General features: G+C 41.0%; 1 protein-coding gene across 4 annotated transcripts in view; it reads right to left on the bottom strand.

The window, feature by feature from the left end:
- Positions 1 to 10,774: 10,774 nt before the first annotated feature.
- LOC132817024 (ras-related protein M-Ras) overlaps positions 10,775 to 17,757 on the bottom strand; it is a 63,655-nt gene continuing 56,672 nt past the window's right edge. For 3 of the 4 annotated variants that reach the window (XM_060827021.1, XM_060827020.1, XM_060827022.1), the window contains 2 exons: positions 16,563 to 16,642; positions 10,775 to 14,011 (listed from right to left, as the gene is read on the bottom strand). In XM_060827021.1, coding sequence (XP_060683004.1) covers positions 13,915 to 14,011; positions 16,563 to 16,642 — 177 coding nt within the window. In that variant the 3' untranslated portion in view covers positions 10,775 to 13,914. The remainder of the gene's footprint in view (positions 14,012 to 16,562; positions 16,643 to 17,757) is intronic. The other variant, XM_060827023.1, reaches the window with a different exon arrangement.

Below are 17,757 nucleotides of genomic sequence, written 5' to 3'. Positions count from 1 at the left end.
GGGCCTACCGGGTTGTAATACATGGGCCCAGCTCGAACCAGCGCCCCTGCCCAGTCCTGTTGTGGCTGCAGAGCTATAAGGAGAGGCAGATGCTCTTAGAAGCTTCCAGAAATCTTGGGAAAGATCCCCAAGCCATGATTTATTAAGGATCCAAGATTATGTTATTCCAGGACTTTTCCCCAGCTCTGGTCCGAAAGAGGAAGGCGTTGGAAGCAAAGAAGTGTTTATGAGACTTCAATATTCAGTACTCCTTGCACTACCCAGCAAAGCTACGCTTTAACCATGAAGGGTCCGTGTATAACTTCGGATCGCCGGAAAAGGCCAAGGAAGTTTTGGACTCTCTTAGATAAATTTTAAGAGTTAATTGATGTGTTTTGCTCTCCCTCCACTTTTTTTTATATATTAATCCCTTTTTTTTACCTTACTGTTTAATATTATCTTGGGGGGTGGAGAGAGGGATTTATTTATTTGTTCGCTACTTAATGATTTTCTCGCCCCCTTTTTTAAAAATTCTATATATATATAGGCCGGGGGGTCTAGTTAATCTTGGTGTGGGGGAGGTGGTTACCTTATCCTACTTTATCTCTGTCTTTAGGAGCGGGGTTGTTTTACCCTGTTATTTTGTATTATTATATTTAATTATTACTTGTTGAGGCTGTAATTTTATAGTTACATATGTTTATACATGGTATTAACATTACCAAATATATCTAGGTGTTGGTATGGGTGTGGGGTGGGGGTGGGGGTGGGGGGGTAGGGTGCTCACTGTTAACTCTAGCTCTGTAGTGTATTTGAATTTTCTTCATCCTATTGAGGAGGGCCTGGGTCAAGGGTGGGGCACTGGTTGGGAGAGGATATGATGGACTTTTGGAAAGGAAGTGATACCCCCTGGGAACAAGAGGGAAAATCTCCATTTAAATATGTTTTATTTTTTTTATTTAGAAATAGTTTGTTATTATATTGATGTGAGTGTATTAAAGACCCTTTATTTTTGTGAATTTTATATGCTCTATGCTCAAGATGTTCTGGATAGGGATTTCCCTCCCGAGGGGTCTCGGATTTGCCCGGATGATTATTGTTGATCAGTCGGTTAAGTGGTGCACCTGGAATGTCAAGGGGCGTAATTCACCAGTCAAAAGGAAGAAAATATTATCAAATCTCAAAAAAGAATGAGTTGATATAGCTCTCCTGCAGGAAACACACTTATTGGATAAAGAACACTTGAAATTACGACAGGGTGGATTTGATCAGGCCTTTTTTTCTTCTTTTAGCTCAAAAAGCAGGGCAGTTGTTATTCCTATTCGGAAGAATTTCCCTTTCAAAATCCTAAATCAGATAAAAGACTAATCTGGACGATATATTCTGATTAAAGCCCTTATAAATGGAGAGTAATATGGGATTTTAAATTTGGATTGCCCCTGGCACATCCTTTTAAATTTATATCAGAAGCCTTCTCAAAATTGATGGCTCTTGGTGCTTGTCACACAATTATAGGGAGAGATTTTAATTGTATTATGGATCCGGAAATAGATAGGATTCCCAAGAGCACTGCAGGAGTATCTCCCAGATCTAGACAATTGGTGGATTTGAACAAAGAATTAAGACTAGTGAATGTATGGAGATGCCTTCATCCATAGGGCAGAGATTTTTCTTTTTACTCCAGTCCACATAAATGTCATACCAGAATTGATATGCTTTTTGCCCCCTCAATTTTTTAAAATTACATATCATCCTGTAAAATAGGCAGGATAGCAATTTCCGATCACGCTGCTGTATATATGGAAATCAAGGCGAGGAACAAAGAGACATCCCTCCGGCACTGGCGTATGGACCCCTTCCTGATGAAAGATAGTAAATTTGTAAAGGACTTCTCTCAAGAATTTAAAACTTTTTTAGAAGTTAATTCAGGTACGGCTAGCAACCCATCAATGATGTGGGAGACCATCAAAGCTTACGCGCGAGATTTGATCATCTCATACTCAGCGACCCAGAAAAAATTAAAGGGAGAACAACAGCGCCTGCTCGAAGCTCGCTTAAAAGCGACTGAAACAGGATACGTTGACAGACTGTCTATTATCACATTGCAAAGGAATATGGCCCTTAGGACAACGCTAAACACCACGCTTACCCAAATGGCTAAGAGGGAAATATTATTTGCAAAACAAAGGTTATATGAATTTGGCGATAAACCTGGTAGATATTTAGCATTTCTTGCAAAGAGAAAGAAGGCCCCTCAAACCATCACGTCTATCAAGGAAAGTACGAGTATTTTGACTCATGATCATAAAAGGATTAACGTAATCTTTAGAAAATTTTACTCTGATTTATATAAATCGCAGGATTGCGAAGACAGGACCAGGAGGATGCAATCATTTTTAAAAACCTGACCTTTCCAGACCTAACTCCGGAACAGGTATCAGTCTTGAATGTTCCCCTAACAATCCAAGAAATACTTGACGCAATCAGGCAACTTCAGAACGGTAAGGCACCTGGCCCAGGTGGCTTTCAAGCTGAATTCCATAAAGAATTTACAGGAATATTGGCTGGTCCACTTATGGACATGTATAACTATTCATACAGTCAGGCCCGCCTTTACTGAAAGAGGCGAATATCTCTCTTATCCTCAAAAAAGGAAAGGACCCAGAAGATTGCGTGTCATACAAACCAATATCCTTGCTAAATGTAGACTTTAAAATCATCTCTAAAGCATTAGCATTGAGGCTAGAAAGGGTATTGCCACAAATTATAAAGGAGGATCAGACGGGGTTTATTAAGGGCCATAGATCATCCAATAATGTTAGAAGGGTTTTGAATGTGATTCAAGCCTGCCATCAGGGAAAGATACCAGGAGTAGTAGTCTCATTAGACGCAGAAAAGGCATTCAACAGGGTTGAATGGGCATATTTGTTTTACACATTGGAATGGTTTGGCATTGGAAAGGTGTTTACCAAATGGGTCTCAACATTATATAGTAATCCCAAAGCAGTTGTGATTACCAATGGATTAGGCTCGGATAGCTTCAGTGTGGGTAGGGGCTGCCGTCAGGGATGCCCTCTTTCGCCATTGTTATTTACACTAATAATTGAGCCACGAGTAGAAGCTATACGGGCTGACCCTAATATAACGGCCCCGAGGATTGGCACAGGTAAACATAAAATTACCCTTTATGCAGATGATGTTCTTCTATTTCTCAAGAATCCGTTGATGTCTGTGCCTCACTTAATCCAAGTTATTAATACATTTACTGTATATTCAGGCTACAAAATTAATTTCTCAAAATTGGAGGCTATGCCAATGAGTGGCCTTGCTAGTATACCCCACTTATTGGATGGATCCCACTTTCCCTTTTGGTGGTCCCTGGAGGGTTTCTTATATTTAGGCATTTTTATTACCCCAGTATTTGGTCAGTTATACAAGGCTAACTTTGTGCATTTACTGGAAAAGATAAGGCAGGACCTCCAGCGATGGGGAGACCTTCCAATGTCCTGGCTAGGTAGAATGGCTCTAATTAAAATGAATGTCCTGCCCCGTCTCCTATACCCTATGAGAATGCTTCCAGTGATGCTGCCGAGGCTGGCACTATGTAAATTATATGGCTGGTTGGGTTCCTTTATCTGGAATCATAGACGGCCCCTCATTAAGCTGAAGAAGCTACAGCTTCCACAGGCAAGGGAGGATTGGATTTCCCAGATTTTAGGAAATATCAGTTGAGTTCCCTATTAAGTTACATAGCTGATTGGACCTTGTCTGACCCACAATCAATCTGGCTGGACATTGAGTCTTCTCAAGTAAAATGCCCACTTATTAACCTTTTATTTTCAGACAAGAGGAAAATCATTATGGACCATTGTAAAAACCCTGTAATACTAAACACAATTAAAGCTTGGAAAATAATGCGGCAAAATGAGGGCAACTCACATAAAACATCCCCCTATGCTCCGATAGTGGGAGCATGGGGATTTCAACCAGGGCTTACAGATGCCACTTTCAAACTCTGGAGATCCAGGGGTATCTCCTGTTTAGGGGATCTGTTTAAAGAAGGGGTCCTGATGTCTTTTGAACAGCTGCGTCATAAATTTGGATTAGCTAATGGAGACCTCTTTTGATACTTCCAAATTCGAGATTACATATAGAAGAAGGCTACGTTATTAGATAACCTTTATAAATCAGATAGAGAACGCAGAGTGCTATGGCCAATGGGGGTATCTTCCGTCAGTACTATTTATCATTTATTACATGGTAAGTATTGGGAGATATGGACAATCTGCTTAAAACATGGGATCAGGATTTGGGACTAGAAATCTCTATAGAAACGTGGAATGACATTTGGGAAAATGCCAGAAGAATCATCATCTGCAACAGAACTCAGGCCATTCAGTTGAAGATACTTCATAGGGCCCATATAGCACTGGATCGATTGGCAAAATTTAAGGCAGGAGCATCTCCAATGTGCCTCAAATGTGAAATAGAGGTGAGCACTCTTGTACATTGCTTATGGATCTGTCATAAGATCCGTAGATATTGGACTAAAGTAGCAAGTGCTCTGACAGAAATCTTAGGAACGGAAATTATAGTGGACCCTGTATCTCTTCTTTTGGGCTTTTTGAACTTACCCTCCCTGGATATGCACGGGAAGAGATTATTTTCTATTCTCTCTTTCTGCGCAAGGAAAAATATTTTGGTAAACTGGGTGGCTGAGGGCCCCCCCCGGACTTTCAAATTGGCACAGATTAATCATGGAATGTATTCCCCTTGACTTCCTTACAAATATGGTGCACCGAAAGACCACATTATTCTATAAAATATGGCAGCTCTTCTTGAATTACATAAATACACATATTTTGGCCATCCTAACAAGGGCTTTTATTTAATTGAGATGGCGAACCTGGCTGGTCTGGGTCCCCTTGGGAAAGGAATCCCGCATGAATACAGGTTTTGTTACATTTGATGTTAATACATCCCGAGCATGCATCTCACTACCCAATTTCTGTGTTATCCATCCATTGTTTTATTTTCCTATTTGAATAATGTAAGAGACTTAATTATACACCCTGGTTAGTTGTAGGTTAGATTAGTAGTTAGTTGAGTTTTGTTTTTTTGCTCTAGGTATTTTTCTTTTGTTAAATTTTGATTATTATTTATTTAAGATTTAATTGTATATCAATGTTTATATTTGGGGTTTTTTATTTGTAAACTTGTAAAAATATGTTGAATTTTCAATAAAAATATCTATAAAAAATTGGATATGGGGAGAAAACAGAACTAGGCTATTGACTTGGACAATCAACTATGATCATGATGAATGGCACAGCAAGCTTGAAGGGCCGAGTGCCCCCCTTCTGCTCCTATCTTCTATGTTTCTATGCCCTCCTGATTTCCATCTTGTGTTCTCCTATTCTCCCTATACTCCGTAAGGGACTCCCTTGATCCCTGCTGTCTAGATTTGACATATGTTTTTTTTCTTGATCAGAGCTTCAATATCTCTAGTCATCCAGTGTTCCCTGTTCCTGACAGCCTTGCCTTTCACACTGAACCTACATTATCTTACTTCTGAAAGCCTCCCACTTGCTATTCATCCCTTTATCTGCAAACAGCCTACCCCCATCAACTTTTGAAAATTCTGAATACTGTAAAAATTGGCCTTACTCTTCTATACTTTAACTTTTATACAAGACCTACCCTTTTCCATAACTATTTCAGAACTAATTGAATTATGCTCACTGGTCTCAAAGTACACCCCCACTAACACCTCAGTCACTTGCCTTATTTCCCAAGAGCAGATTGAGTTTTGCTCCTTTTTTAGTGGGGCCATCTACATATTTTCTCGAAAGAAATTTCTTTTGAACACACTTAACAAATTCCTCATCAGCCAAGCCCTTAACACTATGGGAGTCACAGGCTATATTTAGAAAGTGAAAATACCCCACTATTATTCTTATAGTTATCCGCAATCTCCCTGCTTGCTCCTCAATTCCCATTGACTATTGGGGCTGGAATGGGGTGTGTGTGGTGGTGGTGGGTGGGGGGATGGGGGAGGTGAAGGCTGTACAATCCCATCAAGGTGATCATCCTCTTCTTATTTCTCAGTTTCACCCATAGAGCTTCACTAGACGATTCCCTAGAAACATCCTGTCTAAATACAGTTGTGGTGTTTTCCCTAATCAAAAACGCTGTCCTTCTCCTCTGTTCACACTCTCCTTTGAAAATTTGCTACACCTATTCTGAGATGTCCTTGACTCTAACATCAAGAAGGCAACACACCATCACTGTTGTGGCAGCAGAAATGCCTGTTTGTGCTCCTCACTAAAGAGTCCCCTGTCACAGTTGGATCTTGACATACCATGCCCCTCCCCCAAGTCCCTCCTCCCTACCTTTTATCTTAGTCTGCTGGACACACTTTCCTCATTCCTGAAGAAGGGCTTATGCCTGAAACATCGAATCTCCTGTTCCTTGGATGCTGCCTGATCTGTGCGCTTTTCCAGCAACACATTTTCAGCTCATACCATGCTTAATAGAAAGCCCATAATGGTGCCAAAGACCTGGTTGCCACTGCTATTTTCCACTGAGAGCCATTCCTCCCTCGAACCCCCACCAACCTCAGCAGTATCCGAAACGGTATGTTTGAGAGGGGGATAGCCATAGAAGACTCCTGCACTACCTTCCAACCTCTCCTGGTAGTCACTTCTGACTGTACCTATGATGTGAATTCTTCCAAATTTGACCCATTCAGATCTCTATCTCTTTTTGAATCACTTTCTTTATGCATGCACCATGCAGTGGAAATAACACACTTGAACCTTTTAAAAGAGGGATGTGCTGACAGAATTTAAACAATAATAATTCGTTTTTTTTTTAGAAACGTCACTTTTAGAATGTAAACTGACTGACTAAAAAAAAATGAAACCATGCTCTTGCAAGACATTTTGGACGTGATGCAGGAACACTGCCAATGAGCTAATGAGTTAATTATCCTGGACCTCTTGCACAAGAAAAATATGACCGTGTACGCCTTTTTTGTAAGGGCTCCTGAGAATTCCAGACAACAGGAGACACGAGGTTATTAGTCATGTTCAATGGTCTATTTAGACACATGAAGGAGGGGATGCATTCCATTCTGACACCACATCGGTGCATAGCGAGTTTGTGAACAAAGCTTTTCACTTCTTAACTGCCTTTCCTGAAGGGAATCAGAGACATTGAACCATCAACCTCACAATGTGGCTTCAGCATTGTGCATTTTATTTTCTGTTTTATTTAAGCTGTAATGCATATCAACAATGTCATATATACCAGCCACAAGAGAGGCACAGACTATTGCTACTTTAGATCCAAAATTGCTGAGTCAGTGGAGTGAAAGGAAATTTTTCTCCTTATTTAACTGTTCACTTCTCTTTATATTCTACCTCCTTTTGATCTAGTAACTACTAACTCGCATGTGAATCGATTCCATTCACATTGCTACATAATACAGGGCTGATGAAAATGGGCCAGACTGTCAGTATGTCAAGAGTGTGGTGCTGGAAAAACACAGCAGGTCAGGCAGCATCCAAGAAATAGGAGAATCAATGTTTCAGGCAAAAGCCCTCCATCAGGAATGAGGCTGTGAGCAGAGGGGGTGGAGAGATAACTGGGGGGGGGGGGCGGGGGCTGTGGGGAAGGCAGTTGAGAGTGCGAAAGGTGGATGGAGGAGGAGGAGGTTGCTTCAGAGTCATTTACTGTATGCATTGCTCCTGATGCAGTCTTCCTTACATTGGGGAAACAGGATGCCTAATTGTGGAGCGCTTCAGAGAATACCTCGGAGACATCCGCATCAACCAACCCCACCGCCCAGTGGCTAAACACTTCAACTCACCCTCCCACTCCGCCAAGGACATGCAGGTCCTGGGCCTCCTCCATCGCCACACGCTAACCACCCCACATCTGGAGGAAGAATGCCTCATCTTCTGCCTCGGGATACTCCAACCATACGGCATCAATCTGGATTTTACCGGTTTCATTTCCCCTCCTCCCCATTCCTTTTCCAGCACCGCTCTCTCAACTCTAATTTCCAGCATCTGTGCCCTCACTTTTGCCTGTTAGTATGTCAACTCAATTAACTATAATTCTAAAAGCAAACAGTAAACTATCTTGATAAACAAACACTAATTACCTTAACTAGCATTCCTGTTCTGGTAACGGATCCATGTTCACAATATAGTATGTTCTACTGAAATGAACTAGTATGCTTCCATTAACCTTAAAGAATTTAAGATTTTGCCTTAACTGATTCACTGACATACACATACTTTTAAAAAATCACATGATGCAATATATTTGCTAGTCGCCAGCTATTTCCTTTCAATATCAACACAAAAGGTACCTTAAATAAGAAACTGTTTGAAAGTAAAACTGATTCTTGCATCACTTGCAAACAAACGTTTGCAGATGCGGGACAAAGCAACAGACCGGAAGGAATTTCCTCCTTAATGTTGCTTGCAGTTAGTGCTGAAGCTTAAGAGGGAATGGATTAACATAATTTAAGTGGGTCAATGGTACAATCAGAAGTGCTGCGGTTGTAATAGCAACCTGGCAACTGTGCCTGTGTTACCACCACTTGGTCCATTGTTTTAATTGTCGTTGAAGCGAGAATCTGCAGCTGCACAGTTCTGTTAATCCGGAATCTGGTTTAGTTTCCCAAGTTATGTGTAATAGAGTAGCTGATGTGACAGAGTCAGGTGACAGCACTGGCACTTTGCCTGGAATATAGCGGGCATAACTGGATATCAATGACAAAAGGACAAACAAAACGTTGAAGCCTCCACTGAGTAAGCTGGGTCCCAATATCTACTTCAAACAAAATGAATTGTTACTCGCACTCACTCAACAGTTGAATGAGGGCAGACCTGACAAATGCTATGAAAATGTCAACCATTTCCAGCCAGTCGGTACTTGGTGCCAAAAAAAACATGTTAAAGCAAAAGACCAATAGAGCTTCACCTTTTTTTAGGCACGAGGTTGTGGATGTCATCTCTGTGCCATCATGGAAAATAAGGGTGAAGCACCCCATTTAATTTTCCCAATTTTTATTCATATACAGTAATCAAGTTATATAGCACGGAAATAGATCCTTTGGTCCAACCTGTCCACGTTGACCAGATAATCCTAAATAAATCTAGTCCCATTTGTCAGCATTCAATCCATATCCCTCTTAACTCTTCCCATTCAAATACTATCTAGATGCCTCTTAAACACTGTAATTGTACCAGCTTCCACCACCTACTCTGGCAGCTCATTCCATACACGCACCACACTCTACGTGGAAAAGTTGCCTTTCAGGTCTTTTTAAATCTTTTCCCTCTCACATTAAACCTGTCTTCCATGTTTGCACTCCTCCACCTTGGGAAAAAAAATCTTGGCTTTTCACTCTATCCATGCCCCTCATGATATTGTAGACATCTTATATGATCACCCTTTGCCCTCCAAAACTCCAGGGAAAAGTGCCCCAGCTTATTTAGCCTCTTCCTATATCTCAAACCCTCCAATCCAGGCAATATCTTTGTAAGTCTTTTCTGAACCCTTTCATGTTTAACAATATCTTTCCTATAGCAGGGAGGCCAGAATTGAATGTTCAATTCCAAAGGTGCCTTCACCAATGTCCTGGACAGCTGCAACATGACTTCCCATCTCCTATATTCAATGCACTGACCAATGAAGGCAAGCGCACCAAAGACCTTTATCATTCTGCATACATGTGACTCTACTTTCAAGGAACTATGCATCTGCACCCATAGTGCCTTTGATCATATCAAATGCCAGAACTGGCTGATTGTTCCATGTTTGAGTTTTGAGTCTAATTTATTGTTGTCACATGTACTGAGATACAGTGAAAACTGTTGTTTTGCATGCTAGAAGAGCAGATCATACTATAGAATGTACATCAGGGTAGCTGAACGGAGTGCAAAATACAATGAAACAACCATAGGTGTAGAGAGAGAGAGAGAGAGAGAAAGACAGAGACCAGAATTAACATTTGGGAGCTCTGGTCAAAAGTCTGATAACAGCAGGGAAGATGCTATTCTGGAATTTGTTTGTACATGTATTCAAACATTTGTATCTTCTGCCTGATGGAAGAAGGTGGATGAGAATATAACCGGGGTGGGAAGGGTCTTTAATTATGTTGGTTGCTTTGTCAAGGCATTGGGAAGTATAGATGGATTCAGAGGATGGCAGGTTGGTTTGCGTGATGGGCTGGGCTGCATTCACTAGTCTCTGTAGTTTCTTGCAGTCTTGGAAAAGCAAATGCCATACAATGCTGTGATGCATCCAGATAGATGCTTTCTATGCTGCATCTATAAAAATTGGTGAGTCCTTGTGGACAGCTGAATTTCCTTAGTTTACCATTATCCAAGGTAGAAACATTGTTGTGTTTTTTGATTATCCTGTCGATGTGGATGGACCAGGACAGAGTGTTGATGATCAAAACAGAAGGCAACTACTTTGGATGTCACACAATCCATGGCTGATCATTATGTCCAAGACGGTGTACAAAGGTATTTCTCCAAATCAGAGCAGCATTTACTCTCTTCTCAGATAAATATAAATGCTTCAGCCATTTGCACTCCAGCTTGTACCAACAGCAGAACTAAAGTCCATTCAGTTTAGACTGTTGGGCTTGGTGTTATTTGGTTAACTTCCATCTCTTATCAAAATCCAGAAAATGTGAGAAATGAAAATTGGTTGTTACAGTCAACCCAGCTCTGCATGTGCAAATTTTACTCCAACAAATTTCACAGACTGCAGTTTTCCAGTTAGAATTTTATTAAAATATTACATCGCTTGTTCAAAACCTTTTTTCCTCATTTTTTTTTGCAATTAAAGTCACAGTATACGATTTACCACACAAAACCTCTAAGTCTCCAATTAACGTGAAGTACAGTAACAGCCACAGAATCAGATGGCTGTTGTCTTGGTAACTGTTCAAGTTTACCTTACAAATGCCACACAACGCCATGTTTAACCCTTAAAACATCACCAGTTTACTTGTCACTAGAACAACAGTCTGCTATGAGGAACAGTTATGGTAATGGAGGCAAAGAGTTGGAAATATGATCTGTGACGTTTGCCACTAGTGTGGTACTCATAGGGTTAAGGTGCAGTCCAAAATTCCAAGCCCTTTTCTCCTCCCTGGTACCAAATACTGAAGGGATGTCGTCATCCCTTTATACTGTCTTGTAAACAATTTAATGAATGAATATAGATACCAAATTGCACTTTAAAGATACTGATGCTCTGAAGACAGCACTGTGTCACTTACTGAATTCACTGGTATATTGCAACCAACAACTAGCTGTTGCCAACAGTTTATGCGACTTGGTAACAAAGCAGTTACAAAATACAAGGAGAAGCTTGGTTGTAATTACACCATCTGCATTCCTACTATCTATAATACAGTGACTATTAACAATGATGTGCCACAACATAATGAGTTTTAATAAATTAATTTGGCAGCAAGATGCCAACTGAGTTGAAGGATCCATTTCCCATATGAGCAAGACAACTTCACTGTGGCCCAACAACACTACTTAGCCCCAACTTCAGAATAGCATTGTGTAAACTACCATTCTATATTCTCTGACAGTCGTACTGTAGGTACCCTTGAGTGAGATTGCCAATGACTGCTATGTTGGTGGTGACTTTGTGCTGATGATTAGCCTGTTCAAACTTATTTCAATCAAAATCCTTTCAGACGATGCAAAGAGATCTTCCTCTTCTTTGTCGGAGCTGGATTTGAATTGCTGTAAGAGGTGAAAGGTCAGTAGGGTGGCAGCTTTGGCTCAGAGATTGCACTTTCACCTCACCATGTAGGTCACAGGTACATGACCTACTCCAGTGGATCCGAACACCTAAGATCAGAAGACCACACAGTGCATTACTGTGGGACTGTTATACTGTCAGCGGTGTCATTGTTTAGATGAATATTCAACATACACCCTTCATGGTGATTGTAAAAGATTCTGTGCATTAATTGAAAAGAAGATGGGTGCAAATTAGCTGTCATGTTTATTCCACAACAGTATCCACACTTCAAAATGCTTAGTTGACAGAAGCATTTTGGCATGTTCTCCGGTTTTGCTTTTCATGTCTGAACTGAGATTGGCAATTAATGGACAAGTCAGTTGTATAGGAATCAGTACGCTCCTTTGGAACAAAGTGCAGAGACAGTTATTAAGCCAAAAGTTAATCGAAAGCTAGGTGGCACTAGCGTGAATTTTCCCACCCCCCAACTGGTAGAAACTATGTGTTTAATGGTGGAGACTGGAACTTAACCCATGTAAGAAACTAGGATGACAACATTTTGTAATTCTACAGTTGATCAAGCCAGTTCAGTAGCAATTACCGGACTTCTCAACTGGATGTCAATGGCTTCAAGGGCAAAAGTTGCCACTAGCAGGAGTTTTGTACAACATAACATCAAGTGTAGTGTAATGCCCTAAGCTGCCAGTAGAGACATTTGTAACGGCAACTGAATATTCACTGAGATAGTTCATTGAGAGAAAAAAAACAAGCTATGGACCTAACATGTGCTACCAACTTCATAAAAGATGCTGAAAAGCTTCATAAGGCTAAGTCAACACTTCCTACTTAGATGTTACTGTAAAAATCATGTAGACAGGGAGGGAGTTGGCTTTTTCGAGGTGCATGTTGGTTGCCACAGTTTCCTGGCAGTTTTCAGACTTTCCGACTAATATTGGCTTCACATCGCAGCAACTGGAACAGAGCTTACCACACAATTTACAATTACCCTCCCATCTGCGCAGTGACCACATTACGATGGATAATTCCACCTTGCTTGGTCTTCAGGAGCTCAACTCCAAGTGGTAAGGTAGACCCGAGCCTGAGTCCCACTGTTTCCTTTCTCTGTCAACTGAGAACTGCAAGCTTGAGGGCACATTCACCAGGACAACGACTATTTTCAGTTTTGTTTGCTTTCTTGGGAAAGAGAATATTTCCTTCTTGCTCAATTACAATAACACGCTATCACACACCTGGTACCAGAAAATGGTGCCATTGATGCAAACACTTTCTCTAAACAAATCAAATCGCAGTGCAGTTTTAACAACTGAGAGACAGAGTATAAAATGGGTTTGAAACCCTCAAAAAAAGTGCACATATTTTAAACAATTACAAAAAGTAACATCAAGTTAAAAGAACTGCTTCAAACCCTTTAGACTTCTGGGAAGAGTCCTTCCATTTCTGTGTGTTGAGACAAAATGCGGACCACAGGCAGCCACATCTGAATGGGGCGAATAATGTGAATCTTTTCTTTATATTTCAAAAAACAATTGTGGATGGGCTTAAGGAAGAGGGAAAACTGCAGTTCATAAATTTAAGGACAATGTTTGAAGCCATGTCCAGGAGGCAACTGCAGATGGATTTAACTTCTCTCATCGACGTTCCAATTCCAGTCGCCTTCCTTTCTCCAAGAGGCAGCTTTTTCTGACATTGCCCTGCAACTTAGAAACCGACATGAAGGGGTCATGTCGCTCGGTGAGCTTCGAGTCATAACAGCTCAGTGCAGCAGTTCAGTCTGGCACACAACTTAAAGTGAGAGGCAAGAATGATAGTTTTTCAAAAAAAAAGTCACTTCTCTGCCAAATCCGGTTTGAGTGGAGTTAGACCGAGGTGCCTTTGCGTTCCACAAGGCGACTTCAGTGTCTTTCGAGAGTGCAAACCTGTTCAGTGGAGGAGTGGGGAGTGGGGGTTTTGCCCCCACACCCCTCTCCTCCTCCGTCCCACACATAACACTGCTACAGTTTACTGAGCACACAGTCCGAAAGATCCTTGTGTAGCACACAGGCGGTACATAACTTAGCATTAGGTTCAACGTTTCTATTGAATTGACCAATAGCAGCGTTCAAGAAGGCAAAGAAGCTGTCACATGACTGAGCACTGCAGTTTGTTAGAGCCAGTTGTCCTGTCTCCACGCCATTTTGCTTTCTTCTTTTTCTGGCTCTTCTCTGGTATTTGTTGCCTGTTTGTAATCAGAAACAACACATCTTTAGTTAATGTCCTGGATTTGAAAATCCTTTCACTACTCTCATATTTCAGGTCAATAGGTGAATTCTTACTGGGTAAAGAGATGGCAATGGCATGGAGCAGAAACAAGAAATATTGTCTTCTGGTCTTATTTATGACACAAAAGAAACTTTGATGTTTAACAAGTCAAATAAATAATTTGAGAGAAATTTCTTCACAGGGAGTAGCTGACATTTGTACTTAACTACAACATGGTGTATTTGAAATGTAGCAAAGATATATTTACAAGGATGTTCAGGTAAAAAGACCAACAGAAGCATGTGCTAACAGAGTTAAAGCAAGCAGCTGGAAAGGATCATGAAAAGAATCTTCAAACGGTGATTTGGTGTCACTGGCAAGTCCAGCTGTTCTTGTCCATCCTTGATTGTCCTTGAACTGACTGGCTTTCTTCACTCTTTTCGTTACTAGGCAATATGTGGCACAGTGGTTAGCACTGCTGCTTCATAGCGCCAGAGACCTGGATTCAATTCCCACCTCAGGCTACTGTCTGTGTGGAGTTTGCACATTCTCTGTGTGGGTTTCCTCCGGGTGCTCTGGTTTCCTCCCACAATCCAAAAATGTGCAGGTCATATGAATTGGCCATGCGAAATTGCCTGTAGTGTTACGTGAAGGGGTAAATGTAGGGGGGTGGGTTGGTGTGGACTTGTTGGCCCAAAGGGCCTGTTTCCACGCTGTAAGTAATCTAATCTAATGTTGTTGCAGGTGTGGTGCTGGAAAAGCACAGCAGGTCAGGCAGCATCCGAGGAACAGGTGAATCGATGTTTCAGGCAAAAGCCTTTCATTAGGAATGGGCTTTTGCTCGAAACATCAATGCTCCTGCTGCTTGGATGCTGCCTGACATGCTGTGCTTTTCTAGCACACACTCTCGACTCTAATCTCCAGCATTGGCAGTCCTCACTTTCACCTAATATATCGTCGTTGGCCTTTTTTGTTTGTACATGGTTTATCGGCTAGGCCAACATTTATTGCCAATCTGTGTACGTCCAAAGATAGCTAAGAGTCAACCATAACTCTGTGGGTCACTTCAAAAGCAGATAAAGATGGAAGATTTCCTTAACTAAAGGACAATAGTGAATCAGATCATTTTTTACAAAAATTGACAGTGGTTATGTAGTTACCAATAGGCTCACTTTTTATCAAATTTAAATTTGATAATCTGCCATGATTGGATTCAAACTGATCTCCTTCGAACATTAGCCTAGGGTTCTGGATTACTTGTCTTCTGACATTATCACAGATTGGGACCACATGTAGGCCAGGCCAGGAAAGGATGGCAGATTTCCTTCTCTAAAAGGACTTCAGTGAACAAGACAGGTTTTTACAACAATTAACATAGAACATTCCAGCGCAGTACAGGCCCTTCGGCCCTTGATGTTGCGCCGACCTGTCATACCAATCTGCAAACCATCATATGAGTGACATAGACTTGTCCAGTTGAAAGACCCTCACTCTGTGCTGTAAAATCCATGTAATAGGGTAAGCAGGGTACAACAGTGGATTTATTCTGTGTTTGATTCTCGATAATTTTTTGAATCAGTCAAGTCAAATTATGAAAGCATTTATTATCATAGCAACAATGTATCCATAATACTAGCTTTTCCAAAAAAAAAGAGCACACAGACATTATGGTTATCAAATGCTTTTACTTGTCAGTGGCCAGTGTTAGTAGACAACGCTTTCAGTTATTATAGGATGTAACACTGTGAGGGGCTTTAGCAAAGCATTCACAAACCAAGGGGAGTGAATTTTAAGTAAGCGGTAAAGGTTTGAGGGTATATGAAAAGACATTTTTACAACCAGATGGTGGTGAGGACTTGAACTCACTGAAAAACCGAGGTAAAGGCAGAAACTCTCATCACGTTGAGCAAGTATTTGTAGAGGTTTGACAGCAGGTACAGGTTGTTCTGTTATAGTGCATGTTTCATCAATGTGTATTCCCTATAATGCAATTGATGAATTGGGAATGCTGTTTCTACAGCGTGAGCTTTTCAAACGTGTGTTGGCTGTGACATGATTACATCGCCAACATTTTAACCTCTGTTTCTAATGTGTGATTTTTCGATACTGTGGGGTTGCACAAGGATGCAGTTATAGAATTACCATAGCATTATAGAACTACCTGTACGGACTTAGAGCAGATAGGTAGGGTATGCTGTCAACCAGCATGGACACATTGGGTCAAACAACCTCTTCCTTCTTCACAGACTTTAGGCTGAAAAATGTTTAAAAGAAACAAACTCCAAAAAGGAAACAGAAAATTGATTTTTTTTGGTTCAGTCCAGAGGAAAAGTATAAAAGTCTGAATTTAATGCCAGCTTTCTCTCAATAATTCTGTCAAATTTGAAAACACCATCCACACACTTACAGATGCTGTCTTTTCATTCACACATTGAACTGTGTCTCTGCATTTGAAAGGTTCTGGCAAACGTCACTGGGTACAGAAAAGATGAAAATGACTGCAGATTGATCAACTTGTAAGAACTTACCTTATGACTCGAACAAGATCATGAAAGGCTTTGTCAACATTCAGAGGAGGATCCTTGGCACTGGTTTCTATGTAAGGTATCTTGAGAAAAATAAAATGTTTTATTTTAAATTAGTGGGGAGCAACAAAGCAAGAAAGGAATTTAAAGCCACATATCACCGTTTCTCAGTTGTCTGGAGTGGTGAGTCAAAAATTCAGAAGAAGGATAGTATTAGCTTCATGGTTAATCTGCACACAAGCTGTCTGAAGCCATTCATGATCACTGGCAACGTTCAAAATAGAAATTCTATTACAATTCAGTTCACGAGGAACATGGGCCCCCAACACGGAGCAACTCTCAAATTTGTCAATACAATCCCCACCACAGTGGGGGTGGGCAATTTCCTGATCTGAAGTGGGCATTAATACGTGTTACTGGTCATTCTAGTAGCAACATTCTGATAGCTGCAGGAGGCAGTGCACATTTTGCTACAGAGGGGAACCTACAAAAGAAAATGACTGCAGTCCAAAGGCAGTTTAACAGCACATTCCATCACAATTCTTTCCAGGAGAATCTTGTGACTGCATCCTTGAAAGTCAAGGAGTCTGGGGATGCAAAGCCTATTTACCAAATGGCTCATACGGGGTTCAAAGATGCTATTCAAGATTCAGGGATGACTATTTTATAACTCCCTGAGCGAGTACACTGGAGAAAGTCAGGACTGCAGATGTTGGAGATCAGAGTCAAAAAGTGTCGCTGGAAAAGCACAGGCAGTCAGGCAGCATGCAAGGAGCAGGAGAGTCGACATTTCGAGCATAAGCTCTTCATCAGGCTCTTCATGCTGAAGGAGATGACTAATGGAAAATTACAGAGATGGATGCCAAGAGGGTAAAAGAGAATGATGGCGTTCGACAACTGGAAATTGAAGATTTCCACACAAATGGATTCAAGCACAACTTCTTCCCCTGCTCTCATCAGACATGGACCTCTTTAATGTTAGTGTTGATCTCTCTCTGCAGCTTTAACATCATATTTTGCATTTTGCCTGTAACCCTGATGTACTCGTATAGTACAATCTGCCTGTGAAGCATACAAGACAACATTCTTCACAATACCTTGGTACATATGACAGTAATAAAACAAAATAAATCAATTCAAATCAAGATGGGAGGACCCTACTGAGAAAAGCACAAGGCAGTGAGGTGTGGAGAAATAG

The sequence above is a fragment of the Hemiscyllium ocellatum genome, chromosome 7 (assembly GCF_020745735.1).
Source record: "Hemiscyllium ocellatum isolate sHemOce1 chromosome 7, sHemOce1.pat.X.cur, whole genome shotgun sequence".
Lineage (NCBI taxonomy): Eukaryota > Metazoa > Chordata > Chondrichthyes > Orectolobiformes > Hemiscylliidae > Hemiscyllium > Hemiscyllium ocellatum.
The sequence above is the reverse complement of the archived record's forward strand: the minus strand, read 5'-3'. Positions and strand labels throughout refer to the sequence as shown.